Genomic DNA, 25975 nt, shown 5'->3' with positions numbered 1-25975 from the left:
AAGCTGAATTTCTCAGACCACATTGCTAAAACTGCCCGGTCCTGCAGATTTGCTTTATACGACATTAGGAAGATCAGGCCCTTTCTTTCAACATTCAACACAACTCCTTTTTCAAGCTCTTGTTCTATCCAGGCTGGACTAGAGTTGCAAAAAGGTGGAAAATTTCCAGTATATTTCGGAAATATTCGGAAACTTTCCACTTTGGATAAAAGCGTCTGCTAAATGACTAAATGTAAATGTATCATCAGCCTTATGGTATTTAATGCTAATTAAATCAAGTCCCACCCCATCATTTTCTCGTATCAAATGTGCCGTTTTATTTTGAAATACATATTGTCAGTAAAATGGGTTGTGATGGTAATTCACATTGATTTTTAAAGCTGAAATATGTCATTTCTGCACTATACTGCTGTCCTAAAATGCAAATGATTAGTGCACAGGCAAACTAGGATTAGAGGTTTGTTCTAACCACAAACCGTAAAGGAATAGTTCACCCAAAATGAAAGTTTGCTCATCCTCAGGCCATCTAAGATGTAGATTAATTTGTTTCTTCATCATATCTGGAGAAATTAAGCATTCCATCACTTGCTCACCAATGGATCCTCTGCAGTGAATGGGTGCCGTCAGAATGAGAGTCCAAAAACATCACGATAATCCACAAGTAGTCCACACCACTCCAGTTCATCAGTTAACATCTTGCGAAGCGAAAACTGCTGCATGTTTGTAATAAAACAAATCCATCATTGAGGCTTTTTCACTTTAACCTGATGCTTTTGGCCAAAATAGCTGTCTATAATCTATAATAAAGCTTCCTGGAGCGCTGCTTTGAAACTATTGTATCATAAAGCACTACTAGATGAATAAAAGTGACTTAGCAGCAGAGCGAAACTATTAATAAATTTGACAGGAAAATCTACTTTGTGTTCAACAAACTCATCTTGTTTCTATATGTCGAGATCAGCCTGCAGAGCTTCATCATCTTTAATGGGCACCTGTAATTAGCAGCCATTCACCCATGTTCCCTATTGTGAGCGAAAGGTTGTTCTCATTCTATTCTGGTCTCTAGCATTTATCCCTCGACTTGTGTTATGATGAGCTAACTGATATGGACAGCTGGGCAGTTCTGCACCAGTGCTGATCGCTGCCACCGGTGGCTCTCGCTTTCTCTAATATCAGCTAATTACAGTGGTTAATCAGGCTGGTAATGAGTATGGGCACCATGCCATTTCAATCTGACACCGGTGGGAGTGAAGCTCACTTCCCTGCCAAGCTGATGTCAGTTCCTGCCAGCTCCCCAGACTGCACTGCCATCTTCAGTCCACCTGGCCTGTGAATAATGAGAGGCCAGCGGACATTAACCTGTGTGCTCCTCTTCCAGATTTGGACTATAGTTTAACAGATGCTGGGAGGTGAAATAAAGACGGCTAATAAATATGAGCTTTGGTATTTTTACTGTTATACTATTATCAAACCACTAACCCTAAGCAATAAACTTTAGCTTGTAACTTGAATTTAGAGCAACTAAATAACAGCATCATAGCAATGTGCTAAAACCACCGAGAACACTTTAGCAACCACATAGCGATCCACTCAGGGCATTGCTATCCAGATGCTAAGGTGTTCTTAGGGGTTTTAGCACATTGCTAGGTCGTTGCAGCCACCTTAGCATCTTAGCAACCGCATAAAAATGCCATGAGTTTTGCACAGGGAAAAATCGCTCATGTTTTCATGTTAAACCCAGTCAAATGTAATTAGTTAGCAAAATCACCATCAGGTGGCACAAAGGGACAGTTGATAACACAGCAACACAGCTGGAATTGTAACATTTTCACTTGTAAATAAATAAAGTAGGGTAGCTGTCAAACAATTATCAGCCAGTATATTTAGATTACCTTTTTTTAATATTTAGATTACATTTAAAGAAGTGTGCATTATGCAAAAAAAAAATAAAATATATACAGTATATGATAGAAAAGGTGGATTATTATTAATTATATAAGCCTAGTTCTAACACATATTTTGGCACTATTGTCACAAATGAAAGGGTTGAAACTTACATTAAATAATTCGCTGATGTATTTCAGCAGGTCACGCATACTTATTCATTATCTGTCCTGTTTTTGACACATCTATTCCCGAATACACAGCCCTGCTCATGACATGCCGAAAAATATAATGTCCATAACTTAAGAAACTGTTGATCACTTTTTATTAAATAATTCTGTTATATTAATCAAAACTTGTTTATAATAACTAATGATAATAATTAACTAAAATGATGTATCTTGTGTATAGTAATATAAAACCAGTGTGTGTGAATTACAATTAATATAGACTTATATATATATATATATATATATATATATATATCTTAAAGTGTAATTGTTAATTGAATATGTCATTTTAAATATATATATAATTTAATATACATATATATTTTATATAAATATTTATTGATACCATCCATCTGTCCCTCTTCCAAAGCCCCTCTTGATTTCTCCTCAAACCACCAGCATCAGGCACAAATAGCATCTCGATCGCCCCTCCTCCTTTACATCCCTCCCTCTCTCTTCCTATTTTCTGCATCTCCCTCACTCCGTCAGTCAGTCAGAGGAACATCAGCACAGACAGCCGCTCTGACATTCAGCTGTCCAGACGCTGATTCATTTCACCACACACCAGCTCTGGGTGCAAACTCAGAAGGGGTGTTTGGGAAATTGAAAGGCGTCCTACCTGGGCCAACAAGGACTCCATCATCAGAGAGGTACAGCTTTGCATATTCTACAGTATAAGGGTGTTTTGTGTTGGAATAGTTTCTCTGTAGTTTACAGGTGGAGTTATGTGCTGTTTCTAGAGATGGATGCAAACAGTTGGACTTTTTAATGAATACTTCTCCATTGAGTTTGCACATGACTTATTCTTGTTGTATGTGATTTAGAGTAATGCATGCAGTTTCTTATCTGTTGCTTCATGATTTTTCTCAACTAGATCGTTTGATCCAAGGAAATCACTGCATGCGACTCTGTTATAAGCTATAATTTTCTCTCTAAGAGAAAGAAACGTCTAATTTTCTTAATGCATACATGCAAATGAACTGTAGTTTTAGGAGTCAGTGGTTTGGAGAGATACTGGTCTACATGTCAAGTGATACATGAAAATGATAAATGAAAATAGCATGCATTCATGAAATTTAAACTATTTAAAACAGCTTTAAACAGTTTATCATTAATAAATGTGAATAGTATTTGCACTTAAAAAATGTACCTTATTATGTGAAATTGTGTGGTTTGGTTGATGTGAAACACAATTTATTGATATGGGCAGATACATAATATTTGGGAGGGAAATTATGTACTATGCTATATAATACTATATAAATATGTTTCATAGGATCAAAAATATGAAAAAAAAAACATATGGTATAGTAGTTTAATGCAAATAGTAATTTAATTGCATGTCTCTAATAATGATTTAGTGCATACACACTGTCATTTATTTGTTTGCATTTATCAATATGGTTAATAAAAATCCAAAGCAAACATATAATTTTTGCCTTCTGCACACTAACGGACAGCTTTAAAACTAATGTCACAAAAAACTCATTATAAAAGCTATACTCATTTCTAGATGAGCCTGTTTTCTGTGATTATTGTTTTGCCTTCAGACATCAAATGAGTCAGGAAATTAAAATTTTTACAGGAAATTTATCAGCACTTTCCAGCTTCCAAGACACAGAAAAAGTGCTGGCGCCAATATGAGGCCAAACACCATTTCTGAAACCCGTCAGGTTTCCACAGATTAAATACGTTTTATGATGTGATGGGGTAGGAGACACCTCGAGAATGCTTCATATGTAGCCTTGTCTGGATTGAACCATCATTAAAAATTGAACAAGAACAAAGCAGTTGCTCTTTCTGAGTGGATTGACTGAGTGCATTAACTACATTAACTTTTTCTATCGGCTACATTAACTGCCTCATGTGTTGGTTGCCTAATATGTTCAAGTCAATATGAAATCAAATGGTCCTATTTACATTCCTAATATGCATTCTTAGTCCTGTTGTTAACATTCATCACTGCAGGCTATTCCAACCCGATCTTTTAGCCCATGTCACGTGCAGCGTGCATGCTATTAGATGCTATTAGCCAAAAATCTGGTTTTGTTGTTGCTATAGCAAACTCGCATTCTGATTTGCATTATTCTTACAGTAAAAAGCCTACTCTAACTGATGGAAGACAGTTTCCGCGGGATCAAAAAATTCAAATAAAATAAATAAATAAAGTAATTAATTAAAAAGGTAATTGCGAGTTTTTAACACACAATTCTGGCATTTTTCTTGCAATTCTGAGAGAGAGCGAGAGAGAGAGAGAGAGAGAGAGAGAGAGAGAGAGAGAGGAATTACAAACTCCGACTTTTATTCTCAGAATTCCGAGTTTACTATTATTGTTATTATTATTATTATTTCCACGACAGAATAAAAAAATTAAAAGGAAATTACGAATTTTTTATCTCAAAACTCGTAATTTTTTTTTAATCTCACAATTCCGAGTTTATAGCCTACAGTTTGATTTTTTTCCCCCTCAGAATTGCAAGAAAAGAAAGAGAGAAAAAAGTCGGAAATGTGAGAAAAAAAGTACAAAGTTTTATTTTGTCTTATCTCGTGGCGGAAACGTATGGAAGCCCGTTTCCGCAACTGAATTAAAAAAATTAAATAAGTAATTGCGACTTTTTATCTCACAATTCTTACTTTTTTTCTCAGAATTGCGTGATATAAACTCGCAATTGCGAGACATAAAGTCGCAATTCTGAGAAATAAAGCCAGAACTGCGAGATATAAACTCACAATTCTGTCTTTTTTTCTCGCAATTCTGACGTTATAACTCGCATTTCTGACTTTATAACTCGCAATTGCGAGTTTATATCTTGCAACTCTGAGAAAAAAGTCAGAATTGTGAGAAGCAAAGTCACAATTGCGATAAAAAAAAAAGTTTATATCTCGCAATTCTGACTTTATTTCTCACAATTGTGAATCTATATCCTGAAATTCTGACTTTATATCTAGCAATTCTGACTTTATAACTTGCAATTGTGCGTTTATATCTCACAGTTCTGAGAAAAAAAGTCAGATTTATATTTTGTAAACTCGCAATCTCGTGAAAAAAGTCAGAATTATGAGATAAAAAGTCGCAATTACCTTTTTTTTTTTTATTCAGTGGCGGAAACGGGCTTCCATAGAAACGGCCTTCCATATGGGCAATCAAATCAATCAACGAATTAAAACTTAAGTCCCGCCCCCTTTTCATATTGAATGTGTCGTTTAATTTATAAATTCATCATTATACTATCAAAATAAATGGGTTTTGAATGATAATTCGCGTTGATTTTAAAGGTGAAAAGTGTAATTTATTCGACCTCTAGATTTTTCTGTGTAAGTGCAATCTTTTTTTTTTGAATACAAGAAAATGTCATGGTAATTCATTGGTAAAACTATGTATTTCGGGTGACTTTTAAACATTATTTGAAATGTGTATACATATCGTTCTCATTCAGTATCTACACCGCCTCCACATTTGAAAAAAAATCAATGTTTTTGGAGGCAAAAGTCGAAAACAGGATGCACTGATGCTCCACCTGTGGCTCTCTCTCGTCCCTCTCCACCAACACTTCAATACTCTGTCCCACAGCTCCAAGAATGGGAAAATCAGAGAGCCAAATGGATATCATGGAGAAAAGCACTAAACCGAGGAAGCATCGCTGGACTGTAGCGGAGATCGGACTGTCTGTCACTGTGCTGCTGATGAGCTGCGCTCTGGCTGGACTCATAGTGCTCTACACTTCAGCTCTGAGAGGTGGGCATTTCTGCTGCAGATCAGGAGTCTTTTGAATGCTATTCTTTCAATCCTCCCAAAAGACACAAACATATTCAAGATCTTTGTAATACACTAAGAAATAACTTGCATTTAATTGCATTTATTTATAGCCCACGTGGTGCAGCTTGTGCAACCTTTCTTAGAAGTCTATAGAAAACCAGAAAAAATTTAATTAATATGAATTAATTATTTAATATACTTTATATATATATAATATAAATATAATTATATAATTATTTAAGTTTAATACATCTGTAAAATATTTTAATATTTATAAAATAGTTTGATTATTTCTAATTAGTGTGTAATTGTATTTAAAATTTTAAATTATATTTAAATAGAATATTAATGAATTATACAAAAATAAATAAATAATTAATATTAATATTACAAATAAAATAATGAATATTGGTATTATGTTTATATATTTTGAATAATGATGACATATTTTATTTATTCAGAATTAAAGTGTATAGAGTTATCATAAAATGATATCTCATATATTTGCACATGCATTTAAAATATTTAAAACATAAAATTACCCACAAGAATCATCTGATGTATCAAAAGGTTCTCACTGAACACATATTTGATTATAAGCTCTTGTATTTTCCTCTGTGTTTCAGAGCGTTTTAACATAAATGAATCTTCAAAAGGTACAGTATGCTGTGACGTTGTTCATATCACAGTTTGGCATATTTGATCCACATTGTTCATTTCATTCTGCTGCTTTTTCATTTAGTTTTTAATCTTTTTGAGTTTTGTACAATCACTCCATATTCTATACAATATCATATTACTGCACATACATTATATAGTGCATATATATTACACAAATGCACTATTAGCAATTCAAACCAACCAGTGTCATGTTTACAAAATGTGCCTGTTTTGATGGATAAGAGAAAGATATAAGACAACATTGTTTCAATAAACTGCATTATATTATTCCAGTTTTCCAGTGTTAAGCTGAAGCTATAAACTCTCGTGTGCAATTTGAGTGGATTATGTCACATGATCCCAGCCCTGTTTGAGTCAGATATTAACCTCATGCATGTTGTTTATCTCACCACATCGCACGCAACAGGGCTGAAATATCGATCAAACGCTGACAGCAATGTCTGTACAACCCCACAGTGTGTCACTGCCGGTAAGAACAAATGTCTGAGAGCTTGCATCTTACACCACCTCAAAACTTCAGCTGAAACTTCTCGATCTGAAATGATTTGTTTTTCAACGACACAGCGGCCCGACTGCTCCAGAACATGGACCCCAGCGTGGAGCCGTGCCAGAACTTCTATCAGTACGCCTGCGGAGGCTGGATAGAGCGTCACGTCATTCCCGAAACCAGCTCACTTCACAGCGTATTCAATATCCTGAGAGACGAGCTGGAGATCGTACTCAAGGGTCAGTAACCACCATGAGTATTATGGGTTTGTGTAGATTTCTTTTAAACATTGTTATCTGGCTGGTGCTTATTCATTATCGCACAGGAGTTCTGGAGATGGAAAATAAGGATGACAGAGAGGCCTTCAAGAAAGCCAAAACGCTCTACAGCTCATGCATGAATGAGAGTGAGTAAACAATATATTGTTTACTCACAAGTATACTGTCATCTACTTGTACTCTATTATATTGCTGATGTTATGAGTTACCATTACAATGGTGTAGGATTCACTTTTCTTCTAAATTTCTTCTAAATGTCACACATAATTACAAAGAAATGGCGAGGAACACTGAATTAAACATGACATTTGTAAGTAGAAAGACTGAGACAGTGTATAGTATGCAAGTATAGTATTGATCGAGTTTCATGACATTCTCAAAATTCTACATTTGTACATGTTTGTATATTTTTCCTATAAACTTTGAAAATATTTTATTTTTACGTAAAATCAAAGAGTTTTATATTGCATTCTCATTTTTGATTCTGCTACAACTTGGCAATGCTTCCAAAAGTTCAAGTTCAACTTTTTTTTTCAAATGTAAAAATAATATAATAAAGTATAATGTTACACGAAGCTGATTACTGAAGCTGATAACTAAAATTAAAACTATTATTTAATGCATTATTAATGAACTATTATTTAATTATATAAATTATTTAATATACTTATATAAGTGCTTATTCATTATATTTATTTATTCAGAATTTCATTAACATTTATGTTAAATATAAATTTAATATTAATGAATTACATAAAATTCTGACTTGTTTCAATACATAGGCCTATATGAAAAAATTTTAATATTTATAAAATATTTTATTTCTAATTAGTGTAATTATAATTTAATTTTAAATTATATTTAAAATGAATATGAATGAATTATACAAAATAAATAATTAATAGTAGTATTAATAGCAGTATTGATAGTACATCGAAACTAAATTAAAACTATTATTTAATTAGTATTAAAACACATTTTTGTTAACTGAAATCAAGCTAAAATTAACTACATTATTAATATTAGATGAAAAACAAGCGCAAGTTGAAGCACTAAAATTAGTAACTGAAAAAAACAACTAAGCTTGAACTAAAATTTAAACAAACAAACAAAAAAAAACTTGAACAGTAATATTTAAAAAACAAACACACACAATTACTAAAAATGACAAAAGAGCATAACAATGAAAGTAAACTGAAATTATAAAAGCGAATTAAATATATTAATACAACTGTAATAAATAAATATTCATAGATTATTATCGAATACTTTTCTGAAAATGAAGGTCACCTACTAATTTTCCGTTTCGCTCTATATGTGCACAAATCCAACTTAGTCCCGTCTCTCTGCTTCCCCCTGCAGCTCTGATCGAGCAGCGCGACTCGCGGCCTCTCCTCAGGCTCATTGACAGTATCGGCGACTGGCCCGTGGCCTCTGGGGTCTGGAACAGCACAGCAGGTACTGGAGATAGCAGCGGTCCTCTCTAATTCACTCTCACAGAGAATGGCAGCATCTTGAGCTTATCTAAATGGGATAAATGCAGTCGCTCCAGCCGTGCTGTCGCTGGGTGTTGATAAGGAGCTAGACTGATGGAAAAGTCCAGTGGTTTGACAGAGCGGTGGCCATCCCGCTCATCTGTCATGTGTAGGGGGAGATACATCCGTGTCGAGGAGGGTGAGAGGATAAGAGAGCCACCCACTGTGTGATGATTGGCACTGTGGCTCATTATAGACCCTGCGAGAGAGCAGAATAATTAAACAGAATAGAAGAACAGCGCTGAAATACAATCTACATATGCACTAGACATACACCTGACTGATTTATGTGACTGATTTTAGCAATGAACAGGTAATAATTCTGGTTGTGGTGCCATTGGAGACCTTTAACCATAAAACCTATCTATTGGTATCCGTCTTATTATGTAAACAAAAGGCCGTTTTGATTTCATGGGTAATTTGTAAGATTTACAATTAGAGTTTCTTCCCAGAATTTTGAATAAAAAACAAAAATTAACCACTCATGATATGCAATGCTCTTATTTTGCATCATCTGTGCTTATTAAAGTCAACCAAACAGCATTCGCAACCCATTGACTTCTGTAATGTAATGCGTTTCTGGGTGAAACAGGATATTCAACAAGAAAAACGTAAGATCTGATTTTATCCATTGGGAATTCATTGGATCATTATATGGTAATGTCAATTCAGAGTAAACTATAAACTAAAGACTCTGAAACATGTTTCGATGTATTTTCTGCTTAGAAAGTTAATGAAGGACATATCAAGTGGACTGTCCTTTTCAGTGAAATGAGCAAAAAATGCATTTGTTCTATCATTTTTTATTTTCTTTGTAAAGAAATTACATTGGGCAGGCCTACTTATCAATTTCATTGCATTACCATAAGGCTTATGAGAGCATATATTTTTTGCTTCTTTGGTAAAAATCCCAGCAGATCTGCAGTTTGTTCCCACCTTTGTTCACCTTTCTGATGCTCGGTTTGAACTTCAGCAGATTGTCTTGACCATCTAAATGCATTAAGTTGCTGCCATGTGATTGGCTGATTAGATATTTGCATTAACAAGCAGTCGAAAAGGTGTACCTATAAAGTGGCTGGTGAGTGTGAATATTGCCTTAAAGTAAACAGACATGGACTAAAAACCACAAACTGCATTTTATTTTTAAAAGTTGACCATGGTATCTTATATGGTATCTTAGATACTGTGAAATATGCAGAAAAAGCAGTGCCCGGTCAAATATGTCCATCTAGCGCATATACATAGAAAAAAAAACACTTACTATTTTGAAGTAATGATTCAATAATATTGAGCTTCCAGTTCATTATTAAAAGAAAAACAGAACATATTAAACAAGTATCTGAGCACAGTTTTTGGGATATATATTGCCTCAAAGCGAACAGACATGGACAAAAAAACAAAAAACTTTGATCTCACAGAGCAAGTGTGGAGACTGGAGGATACCCTGGCTGTTCTGAACGCTCGGTACAATAAGAAGGCTGTGTTTGAGATGTTTGTGTGGCCAGATGATCGCGACTCCAGCCGCTACATTATTCATGTAAGTTATTGAATATACTGTATAGGTTACTCTTATGTATGAACAACAAAACACCATAGTATTTTAATATTTTGGGACATGTATGATGGTAATTCCATGTTTTCTGGACATTTAGCTAACAGGGAACGTTAGCAGAACTGTGGCTAATGTTCTGGCAGAGTTGTATTAAAGTACAGATTAAAGTACCATTTGAGCATGAGCTAATAAAACACAATGTGATTTTTCGACGGTTTAAAGCAGCACTATGTAACTTTCTTTGTTCAAAATTTGCTAAATGTATATAATGAGCGAGTACATCATGAATTCATCTTCCAAACCGCGTTTTTGTCTTATTCCGAATCACTACGGTACACTTATAATAAGTACTTATATTTGGACTATTGTAGCCTGGTCGTGTCGTCACCGCTGCGGAATAACACATACCTGCGTGAATCGCCATAGACATAAACTTAGAGAAGTAGCTCCGGTTGGAATGTTCTTCCGCGGGATGTGTGCAGTTCGGTTTATTAACCGCTAGAGCGCCAAAAGCTACATAGTGCTGCTTTAATTATGAACGTTGCACTATTGGATGATCTCATGCATACCGTATACTACAAGCGATTCAGATAACAAACTGATTTAGTCATTAAACTACATTGGTTTGTTGTCACAGGTTGACCAGCCAGCACTAGGAATGCCTTCAAGAGATTATTACCTCAGTGATGGGAATTATAAGAAGGTACATTGTGTCCTTTTGTGAGATGCATTCTGTCGCTCAATGCAATTGTTATAATAATCAGCAACTCCCTGGTCATGTATCTCTGGTCAGGTGCGCAAGGCCTACCTTGAGTTCATGGTGTCCATAGCAAGGATTGCACGAGAAGACAGGAACCTGACCCAAGACGAAGAACGTGTGAGGGAGGACATGACTCAAGTGTTGGAGCTGGAGACAGACATTGCGAACGTGAGTTGAACTGATGGTAAAACACAACAACCAGAATGTTAGTGATTCTGTAAATGTCAGGTGAGTGTCTGCTCTGTGCTTCAACAGGCTACCTCACCTGCAGAAGAGCGCAATGACATCACCGTCCTCTACAACAAAATGACACTGAGAGAAGTGCAGCAAGCTTTCAACCTCAATGTAAGTACGGCATTTATTTGGTAAAAAATACAGCAAAAACAACAATACTGTGAAATATTATTTTAATTTAAAATAACTGTTTTCTATTTGAATATATTTTAAAATGTAATTTATTTCTGTGATGCAAAGCTGAATTTTCAGCATCATTCCTCCAGTCTTCAGTGTCAAGTGATACTTCAGAAATCATTCTCATATGCTGATTTGCTGCTCAACAAACATTTCTGATTATTATCAATGTTGAAAACAGTTGTGCTGCTTCATATGTTTGTGGAAACCATGATACATTTATTTCAGGATTTGTTGATGAATAGAAAGTTCAGAGGAACAGCATTTATGTGAAATAGAAATATTTTCTAATTGTCATTACTGTCATTTTTGATCAATTTAATGTATCCGTGCTAAATAAAAACTATGGCTGTTAATAGAACAAAATAATGGTGATTCATGTCACGATTTCCTACTAGACTTTAGAAACCAGAGTGAAAAAGTAACAATGTTCAAATTCAGTCATAATATTATAGTCATGCTTTTTAATATTTATTTTTCTCTCATTGTTTCCCTTGTTTGAACAAGGATGTTGATCTAGGAAAACATCCTACTTGTCCAAATGATGGTCACTGACTGTTGAAATAAGATTGTGTGTTTCTTTTGTCAGTTTTTTAGAGTTCACATGCTTGTTTTGTATCTCTTTCTGAAATTTCAGGGCTTTAACTGGATGCGCTACATCCAGGGTATCATGTCCAGTGTGTCAGTCACGGTGCAACCAGATGAACCCATCGTTGTGTACTGCTCACCGTACCTGGAGAAGCTCAGTGATGTTCTTTCCAAACACAGTCACAGGTGATGCTTTACATTCACAGCTGACTGACTCATGAAAAATGCAAGTTAATTCTTCATTGTCATGTCAATTATGGTGATCCAGAAGAAATAAATATTGCCTGGTGGTTACTCTTTCAGAAGTCTTAGTTATGTTCACTGAAGTCATCTGTGCTTCTCTGAAAATTGCTGTATAAGAAATAAAAGGAGACAAATGTTGACACGCAATAAGAATTCAGAGATATACAATGAATGTGGATAGCATAGCATAGAGAATTTGATATTGAATGAATGTTTGAGTATTATATTGAAATTTAAGTTGCATGTATTTGAACAGTTTACGACTTATTAAAGAGATTTCTTTCCTACACTTTTAATATGCATTCACATATATGCATTTGGAAGATGCTTTTATTCAAAGCAGCTTATATTGCATTCAAGCTATTGTAGCATTCATTACATTTTCAAATTGTTTTTTTCATTTTTATTTTTTTGATTTGAAGTACTTGTGCTCTGTGTTTTTGTCATGATATTTTCATCTAGTATTTACTTTTTTTTTTTTTTTGGCATTGTCTAGGCGATACAACTGACCTATTAAAAAGATCTCATTTATTATTTTCCATTAATGTACATTTTAGATTTATGTATTTGGCAGATGCTTTTATCTAAACATTGCATCCTTACATTGCATTCAAGCTATTATAGTGTTTATTAAAATTTTAAATTAGTTTTCATTTTTATAATTTTAGTTTGAACTTTAATTTCTTAATAGTTTTGTGTTATTCTGTCATTTTTTATTTTTTATTTCAGTTTTATTTTTAGTACTTTATCTTAAAATTATTATTTGCCAAGGCAACATTTTTTACATTTCATTTAGTGTAAGTACTTTAATCTAATATTACATTTTTTATTAATTTTCTTTCCTAAACTTTTTAGTTATACTTAAAAACTTAAAGTTTTTATTAAAATGTTAAATTCATTTTAATTAAAATGTTTCATTTTAGTTTAAGTTTTAGTAATTTTGTTATTTTTTTCTGTTGTTTTTATTATAATTCTATTTAGCTTTAAATAATTTTTATTTCAGTTTTTGTTTGAATAATTTGTTAAACTCAGACTTATTTTTCATATAATATTTATATTTATTTCAGTTAACATTTTTAGAGTTGTAGTTTTATTTTTTGGTTAACAATAACACTTTTTAAGTAATCTGTGGCAAAAACTTAAAAAAGGTGTACATAAAAAATAAATAATGGAATATAAATCAATTCTAATATGAAATGGTCTGCACATGTGATCCCCGCAGGACTCTGCAGAACTATCTGGCGTGGATGCTCATCATGGAGAGGGTCAGCAGTATGAGCCGGCGCTTCAAAGACGTGAGAGCGCACTACAGAAAGGTCAGTCTCGCTCTGAACACACACAAACAGAGGACAGCTCTCGTGGCATTTAACACCGCTCTCAAAACTCTTTTGGTGATCCGCTACTGTTTTAGTCCACTAGGTTACATAACACAGGGGCTCTCAACCTTGTTTTGGACCCATTGTCTTGGTTGCGTTGTGTGTGTTCTCTCAGGCTTTGCATGGCACTACGGTAGAGGAGGCGAGGTGGAGAGACTGTGTCCGTTATGTCCAGGGAAACATGGAGAACGCCGTCGGGGCCCTGTACGTCCGCGAAACCTTCTCTGGAAACAGCAAACGCATGGTAAAAGCAAAAACACACACCAGCAGACATAACAGGAACATCCTCCTGCATTGCTTTATGTAACGGCTATTATCAGATTGACATGGATTGTTTAGACTGTTCTGATGATGGTTTCAGTGATTTGACAGAAAGTCGTCTCAGTTTAAGTCAAGTCAGGATGAATGATTTTATATACACTACCAGTCAAAAGTTTTTGAACAGTAAGATTTTTATTCTTCTGCTCACCAAGCCTGCATTTATTTGATCCAAAGTACAGCAAAAACAGTAAAATTCTGAAATATTTTTACTATTTAAAAAACTGTTTTCTATTCGAATATATTTTCAAATGTAATTTATTCCTGTGCTTTCAAAGCTATATTTTTAGCATCATTACTCCAGTCACATGATCCTTCAGAAATCATTCTAATATTCTGATTTGCTGCTCAAAAAACATTTATTATTATGTTGAAAACAGCTGAGTAGAATTTTTTTCAGGTTTCTTTGATGAATAGAAAGTTAAGAACAGCATTTATCTGAAATAGAAATCTTTTGTAACATAAATGTCACTTTTGATCAATTTAAAACATCCTTGCCAAATAAAAGTATAAATTTCTATAAAAAAAATGTCTAAAAAAAAATATATATATACTGACTCCAAGCTTTTGAATGGTATAGTGTATAATGTTACAAAAGCTTTTTATTTCAGATAAATGCTAATCTTTGGATCTTTCTATTCAACAAAGAATCCTGAAATACAAATGTAATCAGCTGTTTTAAATATTGATAATAATAAATGTTTCTTGAACAGCAAATCAGCATATGAGAATGATTTCTGAAGGATCATGTGACACTGAAGTACTGATGCTGAAAATTCAGCTTTGATCACAGAAATAAATTACATTTGAAAATATATTCAAATAGAAAACAGTTATTTAAAATAGTAAAAATATTTCACAATATTACTGCTTTTGCTGTATTGTGGATAAAATAAATGCAGGCTTGATGAGCAGAAGAGACTTACTTAAAAATATTAAAAATCTTACTGTTACTAAAACTTTTGACTAGTAGTGTATCTCTGCATTATACATATAGCTGTATGTGGCTTTATATAGTTTTTCTAGAAGTCAAATAGTTCAACAATCAAAAAGACAAAATGGACCTTATTTATGCTCTTAATTCTGGTCTTATTGTGAATGATTTATCTTTCTTCATCATATTCCGTCAAAACGACTTACCTTTTCAGCAGATGTCACATCGGCCTCCTGAAAAATCATAATTTATTCCCTTATCCTATAGTAAATCATTAGTGCTATCAATCGATTAATTGCATGATATACCAACTAACTCTCCAACAGGTGAACAGCTATTTCGGCTATTTGATAAATGGTATGAAAAGGGTTGTTGACTTTTAATGTGTCTCTGCACTGTTGTTCAGGTGCGTGACCTGATCAGAAAGATTCAGGAAGCTTATGTGGAAACACTGGAAGAACTGAGCTGGATGGATGAACAGTCCAAGGAGAAGGCCAGAGAGAAGGTGAGATGCTATTAATTGCCACAACTCCTAATGAAGAGCTTTTATTTCTAGAGTTTAACCCCTATTTCCATACTTTTTTGACCTAAAATATTTACTTGAAGTATCCTCTAAAATTTTAAGTTAATATTTGAATCATTTAAAATTCATATTTTCATGGTTCTCTGATGTTGGTTAATGGACGCAGGTAATATACATTTTTAATCATTTGTTCTTGATCCTTTAAAACCCAGTGGTGAATATAATGTGTATATATATATATATATGTGTATGTGTGTGTGTGTGTGTAAAATTGCATTCCTGCTTTATTCTTTAGTAAACAATAAGGTTAATTAATTTATCATTTTAATTATATATAATTCCAAGTTAACAATAAAAAAATATTCACAATTAATGTTGTTATGCATTTTATGTATACTAATTTTATCTTCTTTTATTGTCATTATAAACTGGGTTTCATCTTTAAGCTTATTTTGAATTAATGAAGGCATTTTTATTTGTTATTATTATTATTTGCATTTACTATCCTACAGTCTGAGTTGTTCTCGCTTTCTAAACTCCTGTTTTTCATTATGTTTTCCTTGTTTTGCAGGCCATGGCGATATCGGAACAGATCGGTTATCCCGACCACATCCTTGAGGAGGAAAATAAGAAATTGGACAAGGAATACACACACGTATGGAAACTCAGAGAACCCTGACCTCTAAAGAAATTAGCATCCAAACCAACTAATATCTCATTCACATAAATTCAAGAATGATGGCAGCTCAGACAGAAATACATCCATGTGAGATTATCTGTCTCTCTCTGTTTGCTCACAGCTGAATTTCAGTGAGGAGAACTACTTTGAGAACATTCTGGAAAACCTGGCAGCTTCAGCCCAGAAAGTTCATAAGAAGCTGAGGGAGCCTGTGGATCCTGACATGTACTAAACATTAATAAATAAATGCTAGAAAGACCGTTTTTTTCTCTCGTGACCCATTCTCTCTGTCTCTGTTTTAGGTGGATTATTGGTGCGGCTGTGGTCAACGCTTTCTATTCACACAACAGAAACCAGATTGGTAAGATCACAGCCATATAGTCAGAAAAAATATTCCATTGTATAATATAATATAGCGTATAATATAATATATACAAATAAATTAATAATAAATGTAAAAATTAAATAAATAACAAAAATTAAAATGTGTTTAACTCTCATAACAGAAACCAGATTGGCAAGTTCACAGCCATATACAGTGAGAAATAATATTCTATTATATAATATAACAAACAATCAAGTAATAATACATTAAAAAAATAAAAACGCATTGTACTTGCACAACAGAAACCAGACTGGTAAAATCACAGCAATATAGTTAGAAATTATTTTATATTATATAATATAGAATAATAAATTAAAAATAAATGTAAAACGTAATAAATAAATAAAAAAAGCAGTGTACTTGCACAACAGAAACCAGACTGGAAAATTCATAACCATATATTCAGAAATATATAATATAATATAATATATAGAATAATAAATTAAAAATAAATGTAAAACGTAATAAATAAATAAAAAAAGCAGTGTACTTGCACAACAGAAACCAGACTGGAAAATTCATAACCATATATTCAGAAATATATAATATAATATAATATAATGTATAGAATAATAAATTAAAAATACATTTAAAAATGTAATAAATTAATTTTTTTAAAGCATTGTACTTGCACAACAGAAACCAGACTGGTAAATTCATAGCCATATGGTAAGAAATAATCTTATATTTTTTAATATAATATTATATTCTGTATTTTTCAATATAGATAATTTTCTTTAATCGATTTACCACAAATGGACAATGTAGTCCAAAATAACATTGCACATTTACTTGATCATTCAGACTTAACATGCCTAAACAAACACCATTACAGCTCCACTTGAGAAAACTAGTCTATCTACAGGTCCAGCAGCTAGACCAGCACAGACCGGTCTAGTCCAGCACTGAGATTCACGGTTGAGTAAACAGATCTTTCCAGCAGTGGAGGCCACAACCGCACACTAAAATAAGCAGCGTTGTCCAAATGTGGGTCTTCTGTGAAGTATTTGCTCTGGTCAGATTTCTCCTAAGCTGTTGAGGGCTCTCAGTATAAATGCTTTCTCAGCCCATTGTCATAATGGCTCTAATGCCTGTAGTGCCTTTCCCTTGTAGATTAAACAAAGCTAGTTTCAGGCTCCACTGCCCACAAAGCTTGTGCTTCCAGAGATGGGCTGTGGACGCTGAGCGCACGCTATTCAGGCTGCGTTAATACAGAGATTACAAAAGCCAAGTGATTATGCAGATTTTCAGCGGGAGAAATTTCCACATAATTACTCTTAGATTGCACATTTTAATGTTCCTGGACAATCTGGGAAAGACTTCAAGCTGAATTGCCATTTGAGAGATAAGAGTGGCAGCTGTAACTGCTATAGCTGGAGGACGCTACACAGCAGAGACCTTTCTGTCCTTCTAGTATACACCATTACCATCACATTACTGAGCGTTTCTTCAAGTATGGGCGCTTCGGGTCTTGTGGAGACTCTTTAAAAGCACTTTTGACACTTTTAGTATCTACCCTAGTAAAAAAAAAGTAATATATTTATTTCAGTCAAATCTATTTACATATTTACTGACATTTCACTCGAGACTTATTTGGAGTACTATTTGTGCACAATGCACGTTTCTTAATATTAAGCCTAAAATGTGTTTTAATGTCACTATTGATGAGGATTGTATGATCTCTGAATAATATCAGTCTTTAAATGCAAGATGTTTAAAGAGTGCCTGAAGTATTTTGCAATAGTTCCACTTTAGCACAATGAAATATACTTCAGTTTATCTTTAGTTGGACTTCAGCACTACTTCCGCACAATTAAAGTGCATTAAGCACAAAATTAGTTTCCAATTTTGCAGACTTTTAAGTATACCAGTTTAGTGTACTAATAGTACAATAGTGCAGGATATTTTTTATCAAGTATATAGATATGTAAATGTATTAGTAGTATACTTAGCACAAAATAAATGTATTACAAATACATTTTAGTATATTTATTTTTCGCTAGGGTAATATGTCCACTAACATGATAACTTTTGACATTTCTGAACTATTGCTTTTTAGTGATATTTACCTTGATTTTTTCTGTTTTCTCATATATCTCATACATCACATTGTTGACATTGCTTTCTTATGGGTAAATAAGCACAGCTGTTACATTTTGAAAATAACATTTTTAGGGGCAAAATGTTTTTTTACACAGATATTGAAATATAAAACTATATTTAAAAAAAAATCAGAACATATGCATGCATATATAATGCATACATATATAAATATATATATTAAATTCATTATATAATATATATGCATGCCTATAAAAACTGTCATACTTTAACCTCATATATATTTTGAAAGACTGACGAGGGTAAATCTAGTCTTAACCAACACAGTTTTAATATGACCTTCAGAAACATTCTAAGAAAATGCTGAAATCTGTTAATTTTAATGAAAAATCGGACATAAAAGTGTCTAAAGTTAACACTCTGTTACTATTCAAATGAGTTGCTTTCTCACGTGACTCGATTAGGATCTCGAAAATGCATTTCCTGGTCAATTACCCAGGCATTATGCTGAATTTCATCTCTTTCTATGCATCCATCTTTCTTTCAGTGTTTCCTGCTGGCATCCTCCAGCCTCCGTTCTTCAGTGAAAAACAGCTGCAAGCTCTAAACTTTGGTGGAATTGGCATGGTTATAGGACATGAAATCACTCATGGATTTGATGATCACGGTAATATGCATCTCATCTGATGGATTGTACCAATTATCAGTTAGCTGTGGATGAATAAACAATGTGGATTTGTTGATGATCCTGTTTTATGTGTGATGCATTAAACTCTGTGCTAAAGGAGGGGTTTTAAATATCACGGATAAATTGTTCTCCACTGGACCAAACCACAGCGCAAAAGAGCAACCGCAACGCTTGTCTGTTTAAAATATGACCGTGCTCCAAAAAATTAAATATTTATTTTCACAGGCCGTAATTTTGACAAGGATGGGAACATGTACAACTGGTGGAGCAACTACTCTGCCGAGCGCTTTGAGGATCAATCTAAATGCATGGTGGAACAGTACGGCAAATTCAGCTGGAAACTCGCAGGAGGCCAAAATGTAAGTTGAACTTCACTTAGAAGGATGGAAAGAATCTGTAAATGAACAAATAACAAATACATGGTTTATACTCACAGTACTTGTAGTATGTGCATGCTTTGGTCTCTCTCTCACCCACTTCGCTTCCTGTTGACCTACTGTCCTATCTGCATAAAACGCCAAAAATAAATCTTTAAAATATATATATATTTTTTTTTTACCAAAAATTAAGCTACTTTACTTGAAAAGTAAAATGACTTAAGATATTAAGAATGTATCTAAATTTTGTTAGTTTTTGCTTAAGAAGAATATCTGCCAGTGGGGTAAGAAACATAATCTCAATTCAAAGGGAAAACAAGATCTTTTTTCTTGTTTTAAGCAAAAATTAACAAAAATTTGATACATTTGAAAACAAGACTTCATATCTTAAGTTGCTTCTCAATTAAATGTATCTTGATTCAAGAATGTTTTGGTATTTATACTAGAAAACAAGACAAAAATACTAAAAGAAGAAAATTGCTTTTTACAGTGGTCATTTTATAGCTCAGTCTATAAACAAATCTTTTTTTATTTCTCCTAAAAAACAAATTAAGACTATAAAACAACAGTGCTGTCATTGTAAACTTTAATACATTTTTTGTTAATCAAAATAAAGCTGAAATAAAAGAAAATATGAATATATTACAGGAAATACTTAAAAAGATTAGAAATTTAACAAGTTTAAGTAGTACTAAAATTGCTAAAAACTAAAACACAATAAAAAGCTAAAAGTAAATATAAAAAACCAAATACAAAATTACTAAAAATTAAACTGAAATTAGAACTAAATTAGAATTAAACTAAATGAACACTGAAAATATACAATTAAAAGCTGACCTAAAATATTAATAAATACTGTATTATATAAATAATGCACTGAACATTGTTACATTGATGGTGTTGCAGGTCAGTGGCATCACAACATTAGGAGAGAATATTGCTGACAACGGTGGAGTTCGTCAAGCATATAAGGTTTGTAACATTAATTCCTTTTAAACAAACACATAGACAACAATTCGCATTTTCATTAGAACTCGTAAAAATCTGTTGATGTGAATCTGTGTGTGATGTTAGGCGTATATGAAGTGGGTGGAGAGGGAGGGCGAGGAGCCCCATCTTCCTGGACTGGATATGGATCACAAACAGCTCTTCTTTCTAAACTTCGCCCAGGTATGTGACCACGAATGACATCCACTTTAGGACGCCTGCATGTGTTCACCTTGATGCCCATGCAAGGTCAGTCTTGCAAAGAGCGTGCCAAATTAAACTGACACTGCTTAAAAGATACAGGTGCCGCTTAACCTCTAGAAAATACATTACTACTGGCTCTCTAATGTGTGCTTAAGGCATGAAATCAGTGATTGAATCATGCCAACCGATGGGATGAGTGCTGCTTTAAAGGACTTGGACTCTGAAATGTCATTATTTGGATGGGCACACTTCAAAATATGTGTTGAAATAAACAACCACAACCGAAAAAAATTTGTTCTGCATATGACATTCAAGCATAAAATGCACATTAGGTCAGAAATAAAGTTAAAATGTGTTCATCTTTCCATGATGTGCTCAACTGGTATGATATGATTGTGTTATTTTTACTGAATATAAAATGTCTCATGCTTTCTGTAGGTCTGGTGTGGTGCCTGCCGCCCAGAGTACGCCATTCAGTCCATCAAAACAGACCCACACAGCCCTCTGGAATACAGGCAAGATCTTTCTGGGAGATTTGTGAATTAAAGATAAAAAAAGTATCGAAGTCACACTTAAAAATGACAGTGCATTAGAAACATATAGTTAGCAGCACAACGCACTATAGCAAAAATCAAGACACTGCAAGTGGGATAAGCAAAAACGAATTCTTGAAAGACCAAATTTGTACCCACTAAATATTTTATTGGATTTTAAAACTCAAAATTATCATGTAAACTACTATTTAAAAGTTTGGTGTCTGTAAGATTTTTTAAATGATTTTAAAAGTCACTTATGCTCAACAAGGCTGCATTTATATGATTTCTAAAACAGTAATATTGTAAAAAAACAATTAAAATAGCATTTCTATTTGAGTATATTTGAAAATGTAATTTATTCCTGTGATGAAAAGGTGATTTTTCAGCATCATTACTCCAGTCTTCAGTGTCACATGATGCTTCAAAAATCAGAAATCATTCTAATATGCTGATTTGTGGCTCAAGAAACATTTCTTATTATCAATGTTGAAAACAGTTGTGCTGCTTGATGTCTTTGTGGAAACTGTGATCATTTTTTTCAGGATTCTTTGATGACTATAAAGTTCAAAAGAACAGCATTTAATTAAATACAAATATTTTGTAACATTATAAATGTCATTACTGTCGCTTTTGATGAGTTCAATGCAACCTTGCTGAATAGTATTAATTTCTTTAAAAAATATATTAATAAATGTCATTACTGTCGCTTTTGATGAGTTCAATGCAACCTTGCTGAATAAAAGTATTAATTTCTTTAAAAAATATATTATACATATGTATCTTATACATATATGAAGCAACTTTATATATGTTGCTGTATTTTTATATACTTCATGTTTACAGGTTTCTTGCATCTTTTCTGATTATTTAAAACATTTTCAAGCAAAACATTAAAAAAAAAGCCACTTCAAAAGTGTTTCAGGAGAACTGAATTCACTAAAACGCACCAAAATACCAGCTGATTCAAAGACATTGAGCAAAAATGATAAAGAAAAGTGAAAATAACTTTTTCTTTAATGCAAAGACATTCAGACATTTTTAAGTGTGACTTAAAGAGTTAGTTTACTCAAAAGTGAAAATTCTGTCATTAATTACTCACCCTCATGTCGTTCCAAACCCGCAAGACCTTCGTTCATCTTCGGAACACAAATAAAGATATTTTTGATGGAATCCAAGAGCTTTCTGACCCTCCCATAGACAGCAAGGTTACTACCATGTTCAATGTACAGAAACATTGTAAGGTTCATCTGTAAGGTCCAACATCAGTGGTTCAACTGTAATTTTATGAAGCTACAAGAATACTTTTTGTGCACAAAGAAAACAAAAATAACTGGTACTCTCGTGGTACTCTCGATAATGGCGGAGGACTGTCCTGGAAGAGAAGAAATCATTGAATTAAGTCATTATTTTTGTTTTCCTCGAGCACAAAAAGTATTTTTGTAGCTTCATAACATTACGGTTGAACCACTGATGTCACATGGACTATTTTAACGATGTCCTGACTACCTTTCTGGGCCTTGAACGAGTCAGTTGCGTTGGGTCAGAAAGCTCTCTGATTTCATCAAAAATGTCTTAATTTGTGTTCTGAAGATGAAGGAAGGTCTTACGGGTTTGGAACGACATGAGGGTGAGTAATTAATGAGTGAATATCCCTTTAAGTGTCCAAATATTTTTTAGGACAGCTGTAGATGTTTTAGAGATGAATAGTGTCATGTTTGTTTGTTTGTTCTTAACAGGGTTCTGGGGTCCCTCCAGAACTTTGAGGCCTTTTCTGAAGCATTTCATTGCGCACGAGGAGCTCCTATGAACCCCGAAGAGAAATGTCGAGTGTGGTAACCTGCCGCCGGAGATACAGGAGTCTGTGTATATTTTACAAACTAGGCAACGGTTAGGAGAGCTTGGATCATATTATGTTGTTCTGTGGCGGCTGCCTGGCTGTTAGTCTGATATGACGGACACGACCAAGGTGTGCGACACCTACATGTGTGACTGCATAGATGTCTACTGTGAACTTTCAAATGCGCACATATAACCAACGAGTGTAGGCGTCGTGAACGTGCACAGTGAGGGTGTTGTTTTTCTGGAAAAGAGGCATGCTTTTTCATTGTCTGTTTAAGAGACTTTTAAGCAAGATTTCGTCCTGTTTGCCTGTTTACAGGTTTCTTGTGACACATGACTAATTTTGGCATCGGAAAACACGTAAACGAAAGAGTTTCATTGTAACGACAGGGCTTATTGACATCAGATTATTTTTTCCAGATTATGTAAACGGATAAATCCCTCGGTTGGCTCTCGATTCTGTCGGCTCTCCAAGAAGATATCCGTTGTGCTTGAGCGGTCCCAACATTTTTTACGTTTTTAGTAGCTGGTTTGTTGCTGGTTTACCAACTCCAACCAACTTGGCCAGGTCAAAAAGTGACCTGTTTGTGAAAAGTTTGTTTTTTTGAACATGGTAGGTTTGTTACTGGTCTACCAGCTCTAACCAGCTTGGAAAAGACAGTTTACCAGGTTAAAGTCCAGCTGATGAACTATGTAGAGTAGCTTAAACCATTTTTGCTAATATGGTAATTGGTGGAAATGTTCACATTACATAACCTGCTGAAAAAAAACAGGTTATACCAAGTTAAAGTGATCAAGTTGGCTTTTTGAACATGGTAGCTGATTTGTTACTGGCCTACTGACTCTAACCAGCTTGGCCAAGATAGTCTACCAGGTCAAAGTCTAGCTGATGAACCATCAAGAGTAGCTTGAACCATTTTTTGCTTATATGGTCATTGGTGGAAATGTCCACATTACATAACCTGCTGGAAAATACAGGTCATACCATGTTAAAGTGGTTAAGTTGGGTAGCTGTTTTTATTGGTCTACTAACTCTTAACCAGCCTGCCCAAGATGGTCAAAGGGTCAAAGTTCATATGATGATCCATCTAGACAAGTTTGAACTCTCTATAAAAACCACCAACTATCTTGCAGGGAATGTGCAATTTTCAATTTTGTTCATAAATGTGGCATGTAGCACCAAAAAGTTTACTGTTAAGTTTTTAGAACATGGTAGCTGGTTTGTTAATGGTCTACCAACTCTAACCAGCTTGGAAAAGACAGTTTACCAGACCAAAGTCCAGCTGATGTACCATCTAGAGTAGCTTGAACCATTTTTTGCTTATATGGTCATTGGTGGAAATGTTCACATTACATAACCTGATGAAAAGAGAAGGAAAGAAGGAAAGAAAGAAAGAGGTTATACCAAGTCAAAGTGATCAAGTTGGCTTTTTGAACATGGTAGCTGGTTTGTTACTTGTGTGCTGACTTTAACCAGCGGCCAAGATGGTCTACCAGGTCAAAGTCCAGCTGATGAACCATCTAGAGTAGCTTGAATCCTTTATAAAAACCACCAACTGATGAGAATGTGTAAATTTGTTCATAAATGTGGCATGCAAAACCAAAAAGTTTACAGTTAAGTTTTTAGAACATGGTAGCTGGTTTGTTACTGGTCTACCAACTGGATGAACCATCTAGAGGAGCTTAAACCATTTTTTAAATATAGGTGGAAATATTTACATTACTTGCTGAAAAAGGAAACCTGCTGAAAAGGAAAAAGAAGAAAAAAAAAAAGGTTATACCAAGTTGAAGTGGTCAAAGTTTAGCTGATGAGCCACCTAGACTAGCATGAACCAACTCTAAACTCACATAAACCATGATTTTCCAGCAGAGAATATGTGATTTTGTACATAGCGGTGCCATAAAACACCAAACACCAAGATGATTCGTTAGGCAAAGGTCTCGCTCAAGGATCTGTTAGCTAGCATCATATCTCGTGATTTCATAAATTGGTCTGAGATTGTAGGCTAATGGGGCGGCAGGGGTTCATGTGTTAGCTGGAGCGTAGCAGACGAAGCGACAGCCAGCAGTTGTCTCTCAAATGGACACTTTAGGGGAGGCGGCCCTCTCATTAGAGATCCAGTCAAGGCCGGTGACTGTTATTTTCCGTCTTGATTAAGCAGTAATGACAGCAGAGCTAAAGAGCCGAACAGAACGGAAAAAAAATGATAGAAGGAGATGATGGAAAAGATCAAACGGACGTCAGGCGGCCACTGTAGGAGAAGAAATGGATTGTCGAGTTCTCAGAAAGCTTAGTGGAGTCAATATTGGCTTGCCTTGGTTTATTGATTATGACTGTTATCTCTCATGACAGAGACTTTGATCATTTGAATGTTCATATCTGCCTTTGAAGCTTCATTGCTAGCCAATCTAAACCTCGACACCACTGTAATGGCACGTACTGTTTGATGCACGGGACACATGCGATATATTGAATGCAAGCAACTTTGGAACAAATTAAACATTAGAACCTTGGCGGCAGAAAGGGTTTATGGTGATGAAGTGCCAAATAAAACATAATCCCTGAATTGTTAGTGCATGCATTTTCCAATGCAACACCCTGCCAGACAAGAAATGCAGGTCTGCCTCAATCGAAATTGGAAGGACTTGAGCTTTTACATGG

General features: G+C 34.2%; 1 protein-coding gene and 1 long non-coding RNA gene across 3 annotated transcripts in view; one reads left to right on the top strand and one right to left on the bottom strand.

Annotated features, from left to right (window-relative positions):
* Positions 1 to 22521, bottom strand: part of LOC107702004 (uncharacterized) — a 24813-nt gene extending 2292 nt beyond the window's left edge. The window contains exons 1-3 of the long non-coding RNA XR_001635721.1: positions 22509 to 22521; positions 14066 to 14071; positions 9716 to 9722 (exon numbers count right to left, since the gene is read on the bottom strand). This is a non-coding gene — a long non-coding RNA (uncharacterized LOC107702004). The remainder of the gene's footprint in view (positions 1 to 9715; positions 9723 to 14065; positions 14072 to 22508) is intronic.
* On the top strand, positions 2704 to 23811 carry LOC107702001 (membrane metallo-endopeptidase-like 1). 2 transcript variants are annotated; one of them, XM_016504177.1, is made up of 24 exons: positions 2704 to 2764; positions 5686 to 5850; positions 6498 to 6527; positions 6959 to 7021; positions 7117 to 7278; positions 7365 to 7445; positions 8680 to 8775; positions 10271 to 10389; positions 11042 to 11107; positions 11198 to 11332; positions 11420 to 11509; positions 12213 to 12349; positions 13629 to 13722; positions 13898 to 14026; positions 15441 to 15539; positions 16129 to 16212; positions 16358 to 16461; positions 16539 to 16597; positions 19230 to 19349; positions 19596 to 19729; positions 20654 to 20719; positions 20822 to 20917; positions 21377 to 21453; positions 23211 to 23811. In XM_016504177.1, exons 2-24 carry the CDS (start codon positions 5694 to 5696, stop codon positions 23308 to 23310), a joined length of 2298 nt encoding a protein of 765 aa, XP_016359663.1. In that variant the 5' UTR covers positions 2704 to 2764; positions 5686 to 5693; the 3' UTR covers positions 23311 to 23811. The 2 variants fall into 2 exon arrangements, with proteins under 2 accessions (XP_016359663.1, XP_016359664.1); XM_016504178.1 differs by lacking the exon at positions 2704 to 2764 and having other exon boundaries at positions 5616 to 5850.
* Positions 23812 to 25975: the final 2164 nt, after the last annotated feature.

This window comes from Sinocyclocheilus anshuiensis, unplaced genomic scaffold (genome assembly GCF_001515605.1).
Source record: "Sinocyclocheilus anshuiensis isolate Anshui unplaced genomic scaffold, SAMN03320099.WGS_v1.1 scaffold262, whole genome shotgun sequence".
Classification (NCBI taxonomy): Eukaryota; Metazoa; Chordata; class Actinopteri; order Cypriniformes; family Cyprinidae; genus Sinocyclocheilus; species Sinocyclocheilus anshuiensis.
The sequence above is the reverse complement of the archived record's forward strand: the minus strand, read 5'-3'. Positions and strand labels throughout refer to the sequence as shown.

Coding starts and splice junctions, on each gene's coding strand:
- LOC107702001 (XM_016504177.1), top strand. CDS start 5,694: ATGGGAAAATCAGAGAGCCAAATGGATATCATGGAGAAAAGCACTAAA. Junction 7,446..8,679: donor CAGCTCATGCATGAATGAGA/GTGAGTAAACAA, acceptor TTCCCCCTGCAG/CTCTGATCGAGCAGCGCGAC. Junction 11,333..11,419: donor TGGAGACAGACATTGCGAAC/GTGAGTTGAACT, acceptor GTGCTTCAACAG/GCTACCTCACCTGCAGAAGA.